The following is a 21,175-nucleotide window of genomic DNA, read 5'->3' as shown; positions in this document are numbered from 1 at the left end:
GCTCCAAACGACAGCTCTGAGCGTCAATACAGGCATCCTCATGAAATACAGGCAGAAACTATACATGGTCTTACAAATTCAAAGAGTGAGACAGTTGTTGACGTAATCTCAAAGCTTTATCAATAAAAAAAAAATGTATTTTATAAATTTTTATAAGTTTTTTTAAAAACAGTAAAGAAAGGATGTTGTGAATAAATGTGTTGCATCGAAGTTTTTAATTTAAAATAAAATGGTCAAACAAAAATGCACGCTGCATTAATCGAGCCTTAATAAAATTGGTGCTGTTAAAATACATTTGTGTTATATGCAATTACATTATATAACCCAGCCATTAGGGTTGCACCATCCAGTGCACTCTTAGTGCCGGTCCCAAGCCCGGATAAATGGGGAGGGTTATGTTATTATGTTAGGAGGGGCATCCAACGTAAAACAAATCAAATATGCGGATCATGAATCAGACTTTCATACTGGATCGGTCCCGGGTTACCAACGACTGCCACAGGTATCGTTAGCCAAAGGGGTACCGGTGGAAATTGGGCTACTGTTGGCTAAAGGAGAAGAAGGAAGACGTCTACAAAGACGGCAGGGAAAGGAGAAGTGTAGGAGAGTGGAGGTTATAGTTGCCACTTTAAATGTTGGTACTATGACTGGTAAAGGGAGAGAGGGAGCTGATATGATGGAGAGGAGAAAGGTAGATATGTTGTGTGTTCAGGAGACAAAGTGGAAAGGGAGTAAGAGCAGGAACATTAGAGGTGTTTAAACTGTTCTATCATGGTGTGGATGGAAAGAGAAATGGTGTAGGGGTGATTCTGAAGGAAGAGTACAGTAAGAGTGTAGTGGAGGTGAAAAGAGTTTCTGATAGGGTGATGAACGTGAAGATGGAAGTTAAAGGGGTGATGATAAACGTCATTAGTGCCTATGCTCCACAAGTGGGTTGTGAGATGGAGGAGAAGGTAAAATTCTGGAGTGAGTTAGATGAAGTGGTAGAAGGTGAACCATGAACGATTGGTGATTGGGGCAGACTTTAATGGGCATGTAGGTGAAGGGAACAGAGGTGATTTGGAGGGTATGGTCTTAAGGAGAGGAATGTGGAAGGGCAGATGGTGGTAGATTTTGCTAAAAGAATAGAAATGGCAGTGGTGAACACGTATTTTAAGAAGAAGTAGGATCATTGGGTGACGTATAAGAGTGGAGGAAGGTGCACACAGGTGGACTATGTTTTATGTTGGAGATGCAACCTGAAAAAGATTGGAGACTGTAAGGTTTCGTCAGGGGACAGTGTAGCAGCTGTGACAGCATCGGATGGTGGTCTGTAGGATGGTTTTGGAGGTGAAGAAGAAGAGGAGGAGAGTGAGGACTGAAAGAAGAATAAGATGGTGGAAACTGAAGGAGGAAGACTGTAGTGTGAGATTCAGGGAAGAGTTCAGACAGGGGCTTGTGGTGGTGAAGAGGTGCTGGATGATTGGGCAACTAAGGATGTTCAACAAGATTCTGGAAGGTGAGAGGATGCCTTGAGGAATGGAGAAGGAGTGTGCTGGTACCAACTTTTAAGAATAAGGAAGATGTGCAGACCTGCAGTACCTACAGGGGAATAAAGTTGATCAGTCACACCATGTACCAACAACAGAATGGTTCAAGGTGGAGGTGGGACTGCATCAAGGATTGGTTCTGGACCCTTTCTTGTTTGCAGTGGTGATGGACAGTTTGGGTGATGAGGTCAGACAGGAGTATCCGTGGACTATGATGTTTGCGGATGATATTGTTATTTGTGGTGAGAGTAGGGAGCAGGTTGAGAAGAGCCTGGAGAGGTGGAGGTACACGCTGGAGAGAATAAAAGTCAGTAGGAGTAAGACAGAGTACATGTGTGTGAATAAGAGGGAGGGCAGTGGAGGGGTACGATTGCAGGAAGAAGAGGTGGAGAAGGTGGAGGAGTTCAGGTACCTGGGGTCAACAGTGCACAGTAATAAATAGTGTGTTAGAGAAGTAAAGAAAAGAGTGCAGGCAGGGTGGAGTGGGTGGAGAAGAGTGATAGCAGGAGTGATTTGTGATAGAAGAGTATCTGTGAGAGTGAAAGGGAAAGTTTATTAGAATGTGGTGAGACCTGAGATGTTGTATGGTTTAGAGACAGTGGCATTGAGTAAAAGACAGGAGGTGGAGCTGGAGGTAGCAGAGCTGAAGATGTTAAGGTTTTTGTTGGGAGTGACGACGATGGACAAGATTAGAAATGAGTTTATTAGAGGGACAGCACATGTAGGACATTTTGGAGACAAGGTGAGGGGGGTGTGATTAGGATGGTTCGGAGCCGCCAGGAAGGAGGAAAAGAGGAAGGCTAAAGAGGATGTTTATGGATGTGGTAAAGAAAGACATGCAGGTAGTTGGTGTGAAGGAGGCAGATGTAGAGGACAGGGGGGTATGGAGACGGATAATCTGCTGTGGCGACTCCTTATATAAATATATATATATATATATATATATATATATATATATATATATATATATATATACACACACAGACAGACAGAAACACACTATATACGTGTGTATCAATCACACTGGAATTTCTTTCTTGTCCCTCACTGTTATGTTGTTTTCAGAGTGTCATGTAGTACAGTATAGCGTTTACACGATGATCGAGATGTGTATCTACTCTGTTGACAGGTATAGATGAGAGGACAACCGAGGCGTCTTGGACCGCAGGTGGCCAGTCCAGCCCTCCCTATGATGAGTCCTCGAGGGTAAGAAGCATTTTTCTCTTTCTCTTTTACACTCTCCTTCTTGTTCTATCTGGTTTGGTCTTTCGATCTTCCCACAGACCGACTTTTCTCTTCTGTCTCCCCGCTCCTGGAATGACACCAGTTCTATGTTATATATATATATATATATATATATATATATATATATATATATATATATATATATATATATATATAAAAGGAAAGTTTAATGTTAAATGATTACACATCAAATATTTAACAATAAATAAATAAACAAGTGCATATACAGTACCCTTTACTACTGCCGCTGCTACTGCCCCCCCCTCGTGCATTATCATCACCCCATTTATATATCAAAATGCAAATGCGGCAGACCACTTTAAATGATAATGATTGATATTATTGGCGGCGCTATGGCGATACGAAGTCTCTCGGTCTGACCGACGCTCGCGTTTTCCAAGGGCTTGGAAATATAGCTCTGTGTAATTGGAATGGAATCATGGATGCATTTCAGATCTGTGATAAGCTGAGATTTCCATGCATGCAAATAGAGCCAGGCAAGGTTTGTGCCTTATTTCATTTCATACACACACACACACACACACACACACACACACACACACACACACACACACACACACACACAGGCATATGCATCTGTAACAGTGTGTGAAGATCTCTCTGTTTCTCGATTTGTTTGTTTGTCTTGTACAAGTCCGGTTTGTTCTGGGTGCCCTGTATGAATTTCGTTTAATGTCACTCTCCTGTCACTTCCCATCAGAGATCAGTCAAATGTCAGAGACTCTCATGCCACGCTACCTTGTTTATTTTTTCAGTCGCCCTTCCCTGACGCGCGTCCACGGGCTACGGCTCCGGCACCGGGCTTGATTTGAATTATAAGTCGGAGATGCTTGAGATATCGTTGCTCTAGGTGCATATAAATCAGCCATACTGACGTGGCAAGGAGCAAGCATCAGTGAGCAGACAGCTGTTCCACTCCTTCATCCAACACATGCACAAATGTAAACACAAACACACACAATCACGTGAGCGTTGCACTAGTAGTTGCAGGACTCTCCTCTGCTGTATAATCATTTATCATTGCCAGAGAGTCGGATCTGGAATAATCGATAGCGTTTTTCGAAACCCAGCACCAAAAATCCCCTCGTGTGCGTCCGACACCGCTAAAGCATGGCACATGTGATGAGCGAAAGAAAAGCTGCGTACCGATCACACATGGCATTCTTTCCAGCCTGTCAAACACACATCAGGTTCACACTGAACACGGACGATCCCCGCCTCTAGCTAAATCCTGTGCACATCCCTTCATCCACCCACCTATTAATCTCTGTGTCCACACACATTCAGCCATTTTCATCGGTGCATCGGCAGGAACGTTAACGATACGATGCATTAATTTAAAAAAGGAGGTAAAAAAACCCGATTTATTTCTATATAATTGTCAGAAGATGCACGATACTTTTATTATTTAAAAAAGTGCCTTATAATTGGGGACCAATATTTGATATGTAGATCGATTTCTTGTCACTAAACAAGACTATACAGATTAACATGGCAGAGGTAGAGCTGCATCTTCCCGCAGACAGAACAGGAAAAAAAACGTCTGTTTTTTTTTATTTTCATCATTTTTTATTATTTTTTTTTTTTACACTACAAAAGCCTTTTTTTGTTAAGTTTGTTAAAGGTCAGCACTATCTAAAGTAGGGCTGCAGCTATCCATTATTTTAGAAATCCAGTATTCTACCGATTATTCCATCGATGATACTAAATACACAAGAGAAAAAAAGACTCTTAAAATGAACATAATTTTGTTTCCTTTTTTGAAAAATTCACTTTTTTTTTTTTTTTGCTGAAATTGCACACAAGAAAACCTGTAAAAAAAATGTAGTGCATTTAATTGCCATATTACATCAAAATGCAAATGCAAACATATTAATTAAAAATCATCAATAAAAATCTACAAATCTATTTCAAATTATAAAAAAAAAAAAGGAACTGCAGTCTACGGTCTTTTCTTTGTTTTAGTTTGAAATGGTCACAAACTTTGGAAACGTTCTGGTGTCTTCTGTGGCCTGAATCTTATCCTCGCCTCTCACTGTTTTCATTCTACAGCGTCTTGCGTGTTACCTGTTCCGGGCGCTCCAGGGTTTAGCAGGCGGCGCATCAGTAATAATGGTCCCTGGAGAAACACGGTGCTCCGTGTTGAGTTAAAGGGACTAAACGAAGCATTGAGGAAAATAGTTTGCCTCGATAATTATTTGTATTCAAATTAATCGAGGAATCGTTTCCACCCTATTCTGTGCGATATTAAACGTCATAGCGTCATGTTTTTTCCATTGAATCACATTGTGTTTTATGTGTATGCACATCCCTAAACAACACACACACACATTCTGTCTGCCGTTACTTCTTCCATGTTCAAACGGTAATAGAAGTCATCTTGCTCTTGCATCTCAGTTACAGATGTCCTGTTGTTCGTGGCCCTTTTTCAGAGCTCAACCCTTAGCGTACACACACCCACTTTGAAAACCCTCTCCCCTCGTTAGACAGCCCAAGCCCCCCCTCCCCCAAAAGAGCAGTCCTTCAGAGCAGCCGTTATCCTCTTGCGGTTTGTTCATGGAGCGCTATCAGAGAGATCGACCACAGCGGCTCGATAGCAGGCAGAGAATTCTCCCACGGTGTTTTTACGGCGAGCTCAAATCTTATCAGCATCTTCACGTGTCGTGGCGCCCGTACTGAGGTTTACACCACCATCTCCAATCTCTCATCAGATAAACCAATCTTATTTTGCTTTCGCATGGACTTGTCCCTCAGACCCCTCGGAGATCTTCGCGCCTTGTTTTCTGTGGTTTTCACATTTTTTTTTTTTTTTTTTTACAACCGAAAAAAGATGAATTTCCTTTCTGTGCTCTCTTCCTCTATCTCTCTGTCTCTCTCTCTCTATCGCTCTCACACACACACACACACACACACACACACACACACACACACACACACACACACTCTCACTCTCTGTGCTGAGCGTGTGTATGATTAGTGGGCTGTGAACAGCCTCCAGTCCCTGAATGCTGACCTTGGACAGCAGCCAGATTTTGGATCCTGGGCAGCCACAGGCCTTGCGTCTGACAGCCCGATCCGCGCCCCGCCATCCCATAATGCCTCGGCCTGTCCGTCACGCTCATATCACCTGTCCTCCAAATATGAGAGTGCAGGCTGACGTTCACCTGGACGCGAAGGAGAGTGCTTTAGACGTCGGGTCATCTGCTGGAGCGTTGGCCTGCATGCCTAAGCAGAGTGTTGACAGTCATTTTGCCAGCGGTACCTAAACAGCGACAAAACCCACACACACACTGAGGAACACAAGAGAATAGTGCATTTCGAGAAGCATGATTGATGATCTAATGGTCCCACAGGAGCACGAACTCTTCTTCGCTTCCCATTGTCAACCCTTCTATCTAGCACATCCCCTGCAGACCTTCATCTGCGAGGTGTTTTTCCTTTCAGACGCTCTGGCAGCTGTCAGCTCCGGGTCACGAAACGCGAGCAAGACGAAAGCACCACTAGTGGGTCGTTTATGCATGTGGATAAACACAGCTGATTTTTAGATTTTTTTTGGAGTGGGAATGACGTCTTCCTCCATCCTGCCATCTTTCTAAAGATTGTGTGGTTAAACAACGGTGGCTCAGAACGACCATTCAGAAGGTATACTGAGAGGGTTTTTTTTAATAAAATTTTTTATTGCATCGACACTGGATGCGTCTGAAATATATTTGTCACACTCTATTCCCAAAAAAAAAAAAAAACACAGGCTTATAATAAGATTGAGCTTACTCCATGTTGAAGGTGGAGAATATGATGTGAAAAAGAAGAAAAAGGCAGCAGCCGCTGCTCCGGGACTCCAGAGGGAGTTAATGATGTTTGCGAGTGCTGCGGCAGACGGATTTTCACAGGGCCCAGGATTAGACCAGCTACAGAGTCTCTTTTATGACGCGCAGCCCCGAGTTTTAAAGAAGCACACTGTGACTGATATTTAGAGCCAAGGCCCCGAAGCTGATAACGGTCATGAAAGGGCAGTGTTTAGCTGCGGAAAAAGAAGAACGAAGAAGGGGAAGAGTTGAGGGAGTGTGGGACTTTTCTCAGGCACCTTGATCGGATGAATCGCCGGCTACCGTAGATTTTTAATATCCAAAAACTTTGCAGTTGAGGATTAGATAAAAAAATAAAATAAAATGCAAGGCCAATAAATTGTAATAATAATCAGTTCCATGTTATTTAGGATGGATTGAGGACGAGTAAAAACCTCAGAAAGTTGTTTTGAAGCGAAGCAAAATCAATGCATTAATGCGTATGACTGCAATATTTTTTTCCCTTCCTCTTGATGACACTGAAATTGACTTTAAGTACTAACAGCGCCGCTTGTTTACATGATCCAGGTCTCTGCTGCCGCTTGCTACAGCTTGGCAGGCGATCAAGTCCTGGCGAATTTCCCTCTGGCACAAATAAAGTGATCCATCTATCTATATAGTATTTTTCATATATTAGCCCAAGTCGCTTTCCCTTTCTTCCTTTTTTTTTCGTAAAAAATCGGAGGATCGTCTCCTCACTTGTTGACTCGATGTTTCCTAAAATGAATTCATTCTTTTCAGTGACGGATTTAAACCGCTGAAACGGGAGCGAGGTGGGAATACACCCCCGATGCCATGCTTTTCCATCACAGGACGCCACGCGCATGCGCGTTCACGCCTAGGGGACCCTTTAGCGAGCCTGTTTTTGCAAGGCGGGAAGAAACCGTAGAACCCAGAGGACACTCCAGGCGCGAGTAGTAGCTCGAGACTGACCCGGGTAATCCGGCGCTAGTGCTAGCCGCGCCGTAGGGAAATGCTGCTTTACATTCAGATAAACAGTTTGGAAAGGAAATTAGCCATGCCTCATCGATGTTAAAATGTGCATGGCACTGCGGTGTTTTCTGGTACAGGGTAAACTGGCAAGCGCAAGACGCCGGGATCGTTCATTCCAGCATTCAGACAGTCGAGGATGCCAGTCATTTAGATTCGAATGAAGATACGGAGGGTTTTTTTCCAGACTTTTCTTGCAATCGAGTTATTTATGTGGCTGGATATCTTTTAGCACTATTTTTAAGGGCCCAAAAGATATTCAGCTTCATTACATCCTGTTCATGGACCCTGAGTTTAATTAAGAATTAATTAAGGAAAATTATTTCACTCTTATATAATAACGAAAAGAAAATGTCCACGCGGGTAAATAAATCAAAGTCAATCTAAAAGAAATTTAATTGCTGTTTGGACGATTCAACACGATGAATCCTCAAGATAAAGGACTTTTGGAGAGCAGTTTCTGTCTCTGTGGTGGTAGAAATGCAATCCAAGGATGAGATGTTAATCAGACCGTTTGATCAATTATGGTTCAGAACTATTTAAAATTTTTACCTATATGTCACAACTTTCCTCACCTGGGCGAGGGGAATTCCCAAATGCAGCATGGGTGCTGAAATATGTCACGGCTCTCCTGGTGTTTGGAAAGAAGTGAGGGGTTATGGGAAATTTACAGTCTTCACCGGATGGAGATGGAGGATACGACTTATTTGGATGTCGGTCGACTTGGTGCACGTAGGTGCAGGAAGGAATTCACAATATAGTATGAGTTGGGTGCAAAGAGGTGGAAGATTTCCTGGTAAATTCCCGGAAACTTCATCTGGGGAATTTTTTTAAATATTCTGAGTTGGAAATTAAATAGAAATTTTGTGGAAATGTATATAAGGCCCCAGTGGCCCTGCAGTAAGTGTGATGTGGACATTTGATTGATGAATGTGCAGGAAATCCATTAAAATAAAATTGCATTAAATCTGGTTGTTTTAACCCAAATTATCCTGCAAGATCTTTCTTGCAATTTTTCCACTTTATTCCCATTTAATGTTTCCATTAATTCCAAATTCCTGGAATTTTGCACCCCTTGGTATGAAGTATTACATGTAATTCTCTAATTTAATCTTTTTATTTTGAGCTAATATTATATTTATTATAACAAAAACAATGAGGTAATTATTACGAATGTAGCCATGATGGGACCAGACATTTATGAAGTACACAGAGATTTTAAATGTTCCTCAAAATGATGTTGACACTTAACGTCTCCACAAAGTTTACATATGCTCATCACTGGAGCTAAGCAGCCCAGAGGGGTTCCTCAAAGAACCTGTGCTTCAAGCCTCAACATCAACCATATTGAGCATCATTGTTATTTACTGAAACAATGACTTGTGTAGACTTTGGTGACTTGATATTAACAATGACTTGAGAATGTATTTGAGTGGCTGTAAAATGTGCAGGCCAGAAGTTTGTGGACACGTGGTCATTAGGTTGGTATGTTCTTCTGGTAACATCCAATTCTACATTTGGTCCATATTTGCTCTGAAAGCAATAAGGTTGGAGCTTTATAGCATGAGATCTTCCACTCCAACCCATGGAAAGCAGATCATAGAGCTGGCTTTGTGCACAGGAGTCATGCTGGAGCAGGTTTAAGTGGAGGGAAAATTTCATGCTACCACATCCAGAGATTGGGGAAGGAGCACATATGGCTGGAAAGGTCAGGTGTCCGAATACTGTCCATGTAGTGTGTTTTAATGATGAATGTACCAGTCATCTTTTGTTCACATTAGTTTGGTATGATTAGACATGCATGCGCTGCAGAAGCTGGCGTCTCCTCAGGCTTCTCTTTGCCCTCTTAATGAAATGCATCCAAGATTTAAAAAAAAAACAGCAAAAGAAGTTGAAGAACAAAAAAATCGATCGTTCCAGGGAAACGCTTGACCAACGCCACGGCTCGTTTCTGCTTCAGTAATTAGAAGAGTGTCATAGCACTCAATTAGCAGAACTGGCTAATAATGTGCTTAATGCTGTGATCTCTTTCCCCCAGGGTTTCGCAGACAGCCCTCATTATGGTGATCACTTGAGTGACAGTCGATTAGTGTCCCATGAAGGATTGTCCCCGACACCTTTCATGAGCTCCAGCATAATGGGTGAGTATCCAAGGTGATTGCCACCTCGAAATCCCCCCCCCCAACCATTTCCACCCCGAGCGAGATTTTTATTTATGTCCTCGCAACACGTCGACTTGCCTGCTTTTCAGTTTGTAACACAGACAGTGTCGCCTCCATAATAAATCGCCTCTTTAACTGCCCCCCCTCCATCTCTTCCCATCCCCCCACCCCCACCCCACGACTGTTCACTCAGGGTGGAAGTCACGCCATCAGTACAGTTTTCCATCACAAAAGACTTTCTTCTACCTATCATCAAAAACCCCAGCAGCTACTTCCAGTTGCCCCCGAGAGCGAGGAGGGAGGGGGGAACGAGAAGAGGGGGAGGGGGAGGATTGTGGTGAAACAAGCAGATGTGCCAGAGATCATTTCTCACACAAACCAGTCAGGTCATATGATTTTCTGAGGTCTCTCTGTTCGTTCCGCAGAGGTGTGCGAAAGCGAGATGAACCAAGAAAAGAGTTCCTCTTTTCGCTCCAAATATATTTCAGATGTTTCAGAGGTCGGGCTCCGGCTTTCCCTTTTTTCTCTTTCGATTGTTTTTTTGGGGTTTTTTTGTTTTTTTCTTTCAAACGAAAGAATTTTTTTTATTGAGTAATAATTTCATGCCTGAATTTGAACCCCTGTGTTATTCGTTTAACAATTTCCAAAACAGACAGCGAATTGCACTTCTGTTTGGGGTGCGATCTGGTTCTTTCCCGCTCGGGGGGGCGATGCGCTGGCACACGACAGCTTTATGGGCGGTCGGTTGCGCCGCATTGTCGCTTCACCCTGGAGACCGGTTGCCATGTAAGGTGGCAAGTTTATGCATCAGCGCTAGTGATGGAGAGATGACTGAAACGAAACGCTGTCTTTTTGCCAAGTGTGTGTGAGAGAAGCTGTTTTCTTCTTCGGTTTGCTTCTTGTGGCTGTAATTATTTTCACAGAATATTTCAGAAATAACAATGTGTCTGGTGAATTAGACAATCGGACGGTCTGCGCGCTTTTATCCGGTCGGGATCAGACGCCGAGCCTTTGGTATTATGGGTATCTGGATTTTTATATGGGAATTCTGCATTCTGGGGTGTTTTCCATAAAAGAATACACACTCAGACCTTATAAACTGAGAGGTGGGAGTTTAGTGGTGAAGGCATTGGACTTTGGATCAGAAGTTCACAAGTTCAAATCTCACCACCACCAAGCTGCCACAGCTGGGCCCCTAAGCAAGGCCCTTAACCCTCAGTTGTAAGTCACTCTGGGTAATGGCGTCTACCAAATGTAAATGTACCTGCTAATGAAAGCACCCAACCAAGAACCAGACACATAATGCGGTTAAGGTTTCGTCTACACTAATCCGGATAAATTTTTAAAACGCCGTTTCCGTCTTGGAACGTTCAGCGTCAACACGCTTCCCAAACTTTGCTCATCCACACTGAAACGTCTGAAAAGGCTCATGTGCCTGTACTGCGCACGAGCAACTCGTAAGTCTCTTCGACCTGCGTCATTTCCGCCCGCCGTTTATTTACTTTCCTGCTTTTGGAAATATTGCGTCATCGTTTTCGAAAGCCTCTGTTTTCACAGACCACACTGTGACGCAAAAAAACTGCGTTTAACTGAAAATGTAGACAGAAGGTTAAAACGGAGAGAAAATTATGCGTTTTCAAATGAAAAACGTATTATTGTAGACGTGGCCTAAGACTCAGCATCGAGTCAGCGGAGGTTTTGAGGACACACCGGTTAGTGCAGGAAGCGAGTGATCTGTTTCCTGTGCTTTATTTCTATAGGTTCATTTTTTGCTTTTGTACTGGAAGTGTTTTAAAAGCCACAGTGATGTAAGTGGATTAGATCAAGCCCCAAAATCCTTGTGGTCTTCAGTTACTTGAAGAAAATAGAAGAGTTCGGACGTCAGTGGTCCTGTTTACCTCCAGTGTAGCGAGGCCTCGTCTTTCCTCATATATAAATCCCTCTTTGTTTATTTTTTTTCATGATGAAAAATGAAATGTTTGCACTTAAAGACATCACCAGATGGTCCTGTGCATTAGCAGGGTGCAAACAGTGCACTGGTTCAATGTAGAACAAAATACATTTACATTCACGCCAATGATTTATATCATTTATACTACTGAGCAGTTAAGGGTTAAGAGCCTTGCTCAGGGGCCCAACAGTGGCAGCTTGGTGGTTCAGGGATTTGAACTCTTAACCTTTTGATCAGAAGTTCAACATCTCAACCAATGAGCTACCACTTTTCCATTTCTATTTTCCACTTTTCCAATTATATAATTCATACTACTGAGCAGTTGATGGTTAAGGGCCTTGCTCAGGGGCCCAACAGTGGCAGCTTGGTGGTGGGATTTGAACTCAGGACCTTCCAATCAGAAGTCTAACATTTTAACCACTGAGCTGCCACTTTTCCATAAATTTTTTTTCCACTTTTCAAATGATATAATTTATACAACTGAGCAGTCGAGGTTGAAGGGCCTTGCTCAGGGGCCCAACAGTGGCAGCTTGGTGGTGGTGGGATTTAAACTTACAACCTTTTGATCAGAAGTCCATCCTGTTTTGTTTCCATCCTGTTTTGAGTATTATACACACTAGAACTCATGCGTATGTGAGTTTTTTATGCGTAATCGTATTTTATATCGTCCGATCTTTCATCCGCACGAAGCCCGACACGTCAACGCGCCGAAAGCACGTCAGGGTTAGTCGAGGTCACCTATTGTGTATGATAATGAAGTCGGTACAGTGTTGTAGCGCGAGGCAGATGGCGGGTAATGACTGTTTATTTGACATAACACTTTAATTAGAGTAACCACCACAATACGCGGCGTGTCTTGAATAATGGAGATTCATTTAAAAGGTCATTTTCAGTTCAAGTGTATTTTAATAGTTTTGCCTGAGCCTGAGTGTAACGGCAGGGGGAAAAAAAAGCAACGTATTCCTTTTCAGCGTTATATTTAGAAACGTGGCGAGCTGCATGTGACGGACGAAACCGGTGAATTTGAACGTGTCGAGCTGAAGCACTATAAATAAACCCCTGTTTACTATTATTGATTGGCACAAATGCTATATTCAGGGAGGGGGTGGATTGGGTTTCTAGCGTGTTCCTGAGCACGGATTCAGGTGTGTGTGTGTGTGTGTGTGTGTGTGTGTGTGTGTGTGTGTGTGTGTGTGTGTGTATGAAATACCGTTTGACACCAAAGCTCTTGGAACAGACAGTATGGTAGAAATATATAATATCACACTAATGGTACACAAATAGACATTAGCATGCAGTATAAATGACCTCAAACACTTTACGCCAAAAGTTTGTGGACACCTGCCTGAATGCTTTTTGAACATCAGCATTTGATATTTATGTTTATGAAGTGTGAGAGACAACATTATTTATACAACTAAACAAGTGAGGGTTAGGGGCCTTGCTCAAGGGCCCAACAGTGGCAGCTTGGTGATGGTGGAAAGATTTGAACCTATGACCTTCTGATCGGAAGTCGAATGTCTTAGACTATTTGGCTCCCACTTTTTTCATTTAGTCCCCATTTTAATCTCATTTGACCATTATAATAACCTCTCTTCTGGGAAGATGTTCCTCTAGATTTTGGGGAGATTTGTTCTTTTTCAGTTATAAGGGTGTCAGGAACTGATGGTGAGGTGAGAAGGGATGGGGTTTATTCAGCTTTCACATTCATTGTTCAATAGGGATGAGGCTCAGAGCTCTATAGTAGGAAATCTTTCATTTCAACATGTATCTCCATGGAGCTGGTGTTGAGCACGTTTTTTTCCTGTTTGTTTTGTCTGGTTTATAAAAAATTAAAATAAATGCTATAATTTCTCTCAACAGAGTTTTAGGCTGGTGGTATCTTAGGTGTGTAATCTACCGAACCAGTGTTGATTTATTCATTGATAGAAACGTGGAGGCTGGGAAAGCGGGGTGTCCGAATACTTTTGGCCTCAGACACTGTGTGTAATTCGGTATGTCTTTTTTCACCAGTCAGATCTATCAATATAAAAGGTTGCTCTTTATGTAATAGTGATTGATTGGTGAACATATCTTCCATTCCTCATCCAGTCTGCCATTTTACCCAGCATCCTTTAGCTACACCTCTGCACATGGTCACCACATGACGGCTTCATTTCCCCTCAATCTGCGCTCTTTACTTTTCCAAGTCTCGTCTGGAGCGCTGGACTAGAAATCTGTACGCTTTACATTCCTCAAGTGTGCCAGGAGACGCACCATGCTTTCTTGCCTCATCAATGACCGAGGTGTGTGTGTGTGTGTGTGTGTGTGTGTGTGTGTGTGTGTGTTATCTATTAGTGCGAGGTTGAACGCTGCATAACGATGGCATTGTGTGGAGTTGGACTGGAGGTTTCAAACGATTTTTAATAAAGCTTAATCCAGATTTAGATTATGGAAAAATCTGCACGCATGCTGAAAATCCTGCCGCTTCAGCGATGCTGGTATTTACTCAACAACCAGATTATAATCACAAACGACAAATTAGTCGCGGCGACGTTTCAGGTTTCTGTGGTAATACTGGGGTCCTGATCCGGCGTGTTTTATTACAGTATAAAAACAATAATAAAAACCCCCCAACATTTTAGGCCTTAAAAAGTCTTCACTGTTCTGGGTCATACAAATGAGACCAACATCCAACAGCCAATCAGCTTTCTGTTAGCGGAGCAACTCTCTCTCTCTCTCTCTCTCTCTCTCTCTCTCTCTCTCTCTCTCTCTCTCTCTTTCTCTCTCTCTTTCTCGGATCGTACCACAGATGCAAAACGGATTTTCTTTTTCAGCGACGTCGCTAACAAGGTGTTTGTGTTTTTTATGTCGTGATAAAGGTCTTATATTTCATTCTTAATGATCATAAAAAGTTTTAAGTTTGTGAAATCTGCAGAAATGGTTTTAGAAGGTTTAGAAGTCAAGTCGGTGTGAGACATTCAGATTCAAGATTTCACATCAAAAGAATGTTGCATTTTTATCAGATGTACATCAGACATTATATAAATGAATACACATATTCAAACACGTACATCTCCTTTAATACATTACGTTTTTGTTTACTGTACATATGCTCATCAGAAATATCAATATATAAAAAAGAAGAGAAAAAGAAATAATAAAGTACAAATAGGCATTGATCTTTCTATCATAAACATGGGGGATATAAAGATATAGGGGCAGAAATCGAGTACAACGTTCCAAAAATCAGCTGTTAAAATATGTTATACAATTTATATAAAATTATATTTGTATTGTATTTCAATATTTAAAAAATACTGATTTCATTTGCTTGGAAACAGCCATAATGTCTTAGTCAATTAGAAAAATAAATATAAGAATTTGAATCAAAAGAGGATTCACACTTTTAAACCAATAATATAAATAAAAAAGGCTTTATGAGGGTAAAAAAATGCTTATAAAAGGTAAAAATCAATTTATCGGCTTATAGGAAAAGATACAATTCTGTCTGAACTGACCACCACGCAGAACATGAAGAATATCAATGTCCACGTTAGTTCTAGGGTTCTATTTCTCGTTATCAATAAAATAAAAAATTGAGATGTATGTTTATATATCACTACTGTGAGATGTTGCATATTTGGTCTGCAAATTTTCTAGTTTATGATTTACAATTGCTGTTATTTGCTCCATTTTATAAATGTCCTTTGTTATTTCCATACATGTATTTAGGGTAGGACTTTCCTGTGACATCCATTTTTGAGCTCATACAGGGGAAACACTTAGTTTTTTTTTTTTTTGTTTTTTTTTGGGTGGGGGTTGCTTAGTGGTTTTGCTTAAGACAAGAGAAGGTCATGTGTGTTTTGTGGTCGAAGAGGAACTAGTGGTTTTGCATCATTTGCCGTGAAAAAAAATAGAAGTGTAGAGCGTTGCAGAACAATGGATTTGTGGAGTTGTGTTACAATTTTTCTGCTTTTTTTTTTGGGTAGCGTTTTGGGTGTTTTTGGTCCAGGATTTTTTCTTAAATGGTTCCTACGGTCATATTGCAAAACAATGGATATATGAAGTTGTGTTACACTTTTTCTGGGTATTTTGCGTTGCGAGGCCCATGTTCAGTCGAAGACTTCGTGAACGGTTTATGTTTGTTCGCATCTTAGTCGCAGCGTCGCCTGCTTTGTGTTTGTGTCCACTCAAGCTGATTTATCACCTTTCCCCTAAAACATCCGTGTGTGTGTGTGTGTGTGTGTTTGTGTGTGTGTGTGTGTGTGTGTGTAGCTACTGGTGTTTGTGCTGAGATGTAAGGACGAGAGACACTCGGACTACTGGACTTACACTTCTGTTTTTTTGTTTTGTTTTGTTTTTTTGCAATCCCATGTTTGGGTCACACTGATGCCTCAGCAACAAAGAAGGAAAATCAGCAACACCAAAAAAAAGGAAGAAAGTACATTACAAGGACATTTCAGAGCTTCCTTGTATCTAAAAAAAAAAAAAAAAAAAAAAAGGAAATAAAAAAATAGAAAAGCCTCGCTGTCCTGTTTGTCTTCGGCTGAACGAGCGTGTCAGGAACAAGCCGTGCTTGTTTAGTTTAGTCGACATAATTTAGCCGTAAATGTGTATGTGGGCGTGTTTACTTTTGCTGACATGGGGTTTGTACTTTCTTTGCTCCGTGTTTGTGCGTCGTATTTTTAACTCTGCTGACCGGCGTGCGGAAACGCTCGCGTTCCTGCGGCCGCTCGGTTGCATTAATGTAATCTCCTTACTATTAGGGGTGTCATCACGCACTCAGCGCACGTGCGCACAACGTGTGTGTTCGAGTTCGGATTACACCGTCTGCCGGATCGACTCGATGAGGGCGCCGTTATTTACCATCCGCCAGCACCGATCCCAGAAGATCGCCTTTTCTGTTGTGCCTTGGGATTTCGTCCTTACAAACCCGAACTCTGAGCGGATACATGAAAATCTATTAGTTAAGAGTGTGACATGGCATGGGAGTGTTTGCTCCGCACCTGGGGGATAAGAGAGACTCCCACATTCTCTTCGCATGTAGAGCTCCGGTGGCTGCTCGGCCACCTCTAACCCCGCCGTTTGTTAATTGCAGACGGGCCTTGAGACTCTCAACAATGCAGCATTATTACTGTCAAGTGTTATTTCCCTTGCTGGAAGTGTTGTTTGGATGTGCTTTTAAGTCCCGCCAGCATTGCAAATGCGTTGTCCTAGCAACCGTCGTCAGAGGAGCGGCTCCCTCCGATGAATTAAGAAACGGAGATTGAAATCAGATTGAATGCAAATGTGTAGTCGCTATATGTGCGGTGTCTCTGTAAACATCTATCTGTTTCGGGTTAATCCCATGTGGTCGGTGCTCAGATAATCCGACAGGGATTATTATTATTTTTTTAATACTGGATGATCTCACAGGGAAATTATTTCTTTGCACGTTCTAGCGATGTAGGAAGCTGGCTTGAACCAACGACCTTCCGATCAGTAACCCAGACACTTAACCGCTAAACTTCCACTTCCCCAGTGAAGTATTATAGATTTATAGCCACAAGCTGCTGCTGTAATCATAACCACTGTCCTGTCGCTCATCCCAAAAAATCTATTCTCATTAACACACCTTCCACTTCTACTGATTCCGCTCATCAGATCTCACTCAGAAGATTCCTCCTGCCACAAACACCTCAGCTCTTTATAGGGTTTATACACATCCCCATGTCTGTACATCCCGATGTTTCAACCAGCTGATATCTGGGAGCTGTGAGGTTTGAAGAACTCTTGCTAATAATGTTCACTTTTATTGCTTTGGATCAGACAGACAGCAAATCATCAGTTTACTTAACGTACAGCTCTGCCTCTTAATTTCAGAGGAAGCCAGCCCCGACCCCTGAGAACAGATTCCCCTGTATTCACTGACAAAGCATATCAATGATTGGCCTCTTTTTTTCATGATCGATCGGGGTTTATTTATTCATTCACACTCTTTACATGTATAGTTCCTGGAGAACTTTAAGCTTCTTGAGAAACACATGCATGTTCCTTTTGTTTCTATGCAACAACCTCAGGCCATGCAATGCTATAAAGTTTGACTTGGACCAAACAAATCAAATAAATTTCCAGATGTTCAATTTTATTCTCATTGAGAATTCCTCCTTACCCTTCCTTTCTCCAAATGTTCTGCTGAAATACTTTGCAGAGCCTTTAGAAAAAAAACTCGCCAAAGATGTTCTCCACTATTTGGAGATTTCTTTCGTGATCCAGTTTATCCCAGAGCAGTTCAATAGGATTTGGGTGTGGTGACTGGGCAGGTGGTTCCATGATAGATATCACTCCAGAAGAATGCTTGCTCTCTAAATAACACAGAACTCGGCTCATCTTCTCGTTGTATGGTGATGTCGGTTCCAGTGAGCCGCAGTCCAGATGGAATTATATGGAGTGTGTTGAAGTATGGAATGGGATCCATGTTGGTTCAGGATTCCTTTTGCTTTCAGAACCCTTCCCCGCTCCAAAACAGCCCTAAACCATTAAGCTTCCACCTTCATGTGTGACTGTGGGGGTGAAGGAGTCTGATCGAATCTTCTCTCCTGTTCTCCGTCTTACACAAGTTCTTCTGATAGAGACAGAAATATTTTATTCGAATGTGAGAACTTGCTTTCACTCATTCACTGTCCAAATCGTATGGACTCTTTTTTTGCTTTTACCTAAACAAATGGAACATTCATGTGTCTCCGAAACCTTAAAGGAACTAGGTGGTTCCACACCTTTGACAGGAACTGTATCAGTTAGTAATGATGGATGAACTTTCCATATTTCCATGTTAAAATGGCCTTACAGGCAAGACCTAGTGTTATGTTTATTTACTGAATTTTCCTCCAGAGACCCTAGATGTGTGTGTGTGTGTGTGTGTGTGTGTGTGTATGCTTAAGATACGTGATGAACCGGCTTGAGGTCGTTCCATCGCTTAAATCACGCCCACTGTTATGCAAGAAATAATTGTGGAATGCCGCATTCCCGCAGTGGATTCCGCGTTAGCGTGCCTCCTTCCTACGCCGCGTTAACGAATCCCCTGTTCATGAGAATTGCTCTCATCTGTTTTTTTTCTGCTTTTGAAGGACGCTAATGGCTTTCCAGGAAATGAAATTATGCAGTCGTTTAGCGACATCGCAAAGTACGCCAACCTTTTTTTGCTTTTCCTTTTTTTTCTTTACAGCAAGACCTTCCTTTCAAGACACATCTTCCTATCCTTTTGTAGTGACTGGAGGTAAAGAGGGATTAGGCATCTCTCTTTCTTTCTCTCTCTCCCTCTCTCATTTCCTTTCTGTCTCTCTTTTTTTTGTCGCTTTAACTGTTCAGAAGGTCTCAGTGTGGTGTATTAAATCCCACTTTGTGCCCCGGCTCCCTGGCGTGTGCAGCAATAATGGTGTGTGTGTGTGTGTGTGTGTGTGTGTGTGGCTGGCTCTGAAGGACTCTGTACGAGCAGGCGCTCTGATTGTGACCAGGTGCTGCTCAGGTGCTCGCTCCCTCAGCGCAACAGCAGTCGAGAGGCCACAGGTGCAGCCAAGGCTGTTCTTTCTTTCTCTTTCTCTCCATTCTGTCTTCTCTCTCTCTTTTTCCTTCACACACTCAAAGAATGACAAGGCAGAACAGGTTGCTAGAGAAATGTAAAAAATCCAGCTAGACTTGTCAGCGTCTTTAGTTTGGTGTAGTTTTTTTGCAGTAAGACCTATACAGAGATATTGTGGCCATAAGCCACTGATGAGATTCGAGTAAGTGGAAGGGAAAGGAATAAGTGGCCTGGGGCTGCTGCTGCTGCAGGTGGTGGTGTTCGGGCTGGTTTTGAAGAGTGAAGCATGGAGCCAGTCATTATGCAGAGATGCTGGGTGCGGTTATCCGTTACTGTGCTCAGCCGAGCGTGAACAGCCCAAGACGAGCTGAAAGGCCACAAATCTCCTTTTTTCCCTTCTTCCCTCTGTCTCTGTATCACCCCCCCGCCCCTACCACCACCACAACGTACCACATCCTCACCCCAACCTCCCTAAGGCCTGGCTCAAAGCTGGAGGGGGGCGACAGGGGCAGCTGCAGGCTTCAGCTGGGATCTGGCTCTGGCTCGGTCTGGACCCACAATTATCATCTTATCTTGTTTGCAACAAATAGAAAAACAAAACAAAAAAGATTCCTTCTCATTCACAATACAATACAATTAACTTTTTTCGTTTCCCAGACCTTTAACGGTATTTCTCTTGTGCTCTAATTAGACTACAAACGTGAGGATGACCTGTGGTATCTGATCTTCGTCCCTCTGGGAACAGAGCCAGTTGGTCCAAATGGCATACTTGCTGTTCTCATTTGCACAAGATACACAGGGCTCTGGGGTTTCAGGGCTCCAGGGCTCCAGGGCTTTAGCATGGGGCTGCTCAATTAGCGACCTGCGAGCCACTTTCATCCCCCAAGCAATATTTTACCCTTTGATTGGTTCTTAACAGCTGATCAACAGCAACAACAACAAAAAAAAAACGCATTCAAGGCTTGTCACGTGGGAGACGCCAATTACTCATGTCTATGAGTGGAGCAGCAGGCGAGCTCGACCCAGAGACTTATGAGACTTCTGAACGCGCCTGAGACAGTTACACAATGAGTTACATAAGAGCATCAGGTTGCTTTGGCCAACTTTTTCCAGTTTACTAGTGAGCACTATTTTGCCAGAGATTTTATAGCTGTTGGGGGTAACATTCTTCAGATTATAATGGAATCAGGAACAATGTGGCTTCTTATTATATCAGTTGAGGAGCATGACTTCACTTCTGATTTTGGTGAAATTAAATGCAGAAGGTGTATGCAGAGCTGGTGTAATATGTAGAGATGCACTCTGCCATTCAAATATGTGAAATATGTGATTTGATGGGGAGGTGGTAGCTCAGTGGTTAAGATGTTGGACTTCTGATCGGAATGTCTTGAGTTTAAATCACACCATTACCTCCAATCCGAGCAAGGCCCTTTAGCCCTCAACTGCTCAGATGTTTAAATGAGATGATTGTATGAGTGTCTGTTAAATGCTGTAAAAATAAATAGAATAGCTTTTACTTGTCACATGTACGTTACAGCACACTGAAATTCTTTCTTTGCATATCCCAGCTTGTTCGGTCAGAGCGCAGGGTCAGCCATGATACGGAACCCCTGGAGCACAGAGGGTTAAGGACCTTGCTCAAGGGCCCAAGAGTGGCAGCTTGGCGATACCGGGGCTTGAACCCTTTAATGTCCCCTTCAAAGAGCGAGCCCACTTTGTGTCTTATAAAGAAACCACTGTAATATTACAGTAATATATACAGTATAAAAAGAACGAATCACTCTTTAAAACAATTTAAACACATTAGAGTCACAAAGTCTCGTTCAAAATGAACAAATCGTTCATGAACAAATATCACTAATTCTCAATTATCTGGGAGTTGAGTCATGTCA

The 21,175-nt window shown here is 42.4% G+C and overlaps 1 protein-coding gene across 5 annotated transcripts in view; it reads left to right on the top strand.

The window, feature by feature from the left end:
- The window catches only part of tcf12 (transcription factor 12), a 110,396-nt gene that overhangs the window by 25,679 nt on the left and 63,542 nt on the right, over positions 1-21,175 (top strand). For 4 of the 5 annotated variants that reach the window (XM_046840052.1, XM_046840050.1, XM_046840053.1 and 1 more), the window contains exons 4-5: positions 2,659-2,735; positions 9,669-9,771. In XM_046840052.1, the coding sequence (XP_046696008.1) occupies positions 2,659-2,735; positions 9,669-9,771 (180 nt within the window). Of the gene's footprint in view, positions 1-2,658; positions 2,736-9,668; positions 9,772-18,823; positions 18,981-21,175 lie in introns of those variants that run through there. The other variant, XM_046840054.1, reaches the window with a different exon arrangement.

The sequence above is a fragment of the Silurus meridionalis genome, chromosome 26 (genome assembly GCF_014805685.1).
Source record: "Silurus meridionalis isolate SWU-2019-XX chromosome 26, ASM1480568v1, whole genome shotgun sequence".
In the NCBI taxonomy this organism is placed as follows: domain Eukaryota; kingdom Metazoa; phylum Chordata; class Actinopteri; order Siluriformes; family Siluridae; genus Silurus; species Silurus meridionalis.
The sequence above is the reverse complement of the archived record's forward strand: the minus strand, read 5'-3'. Positions and strand labels throughout refer to the sequence as shown.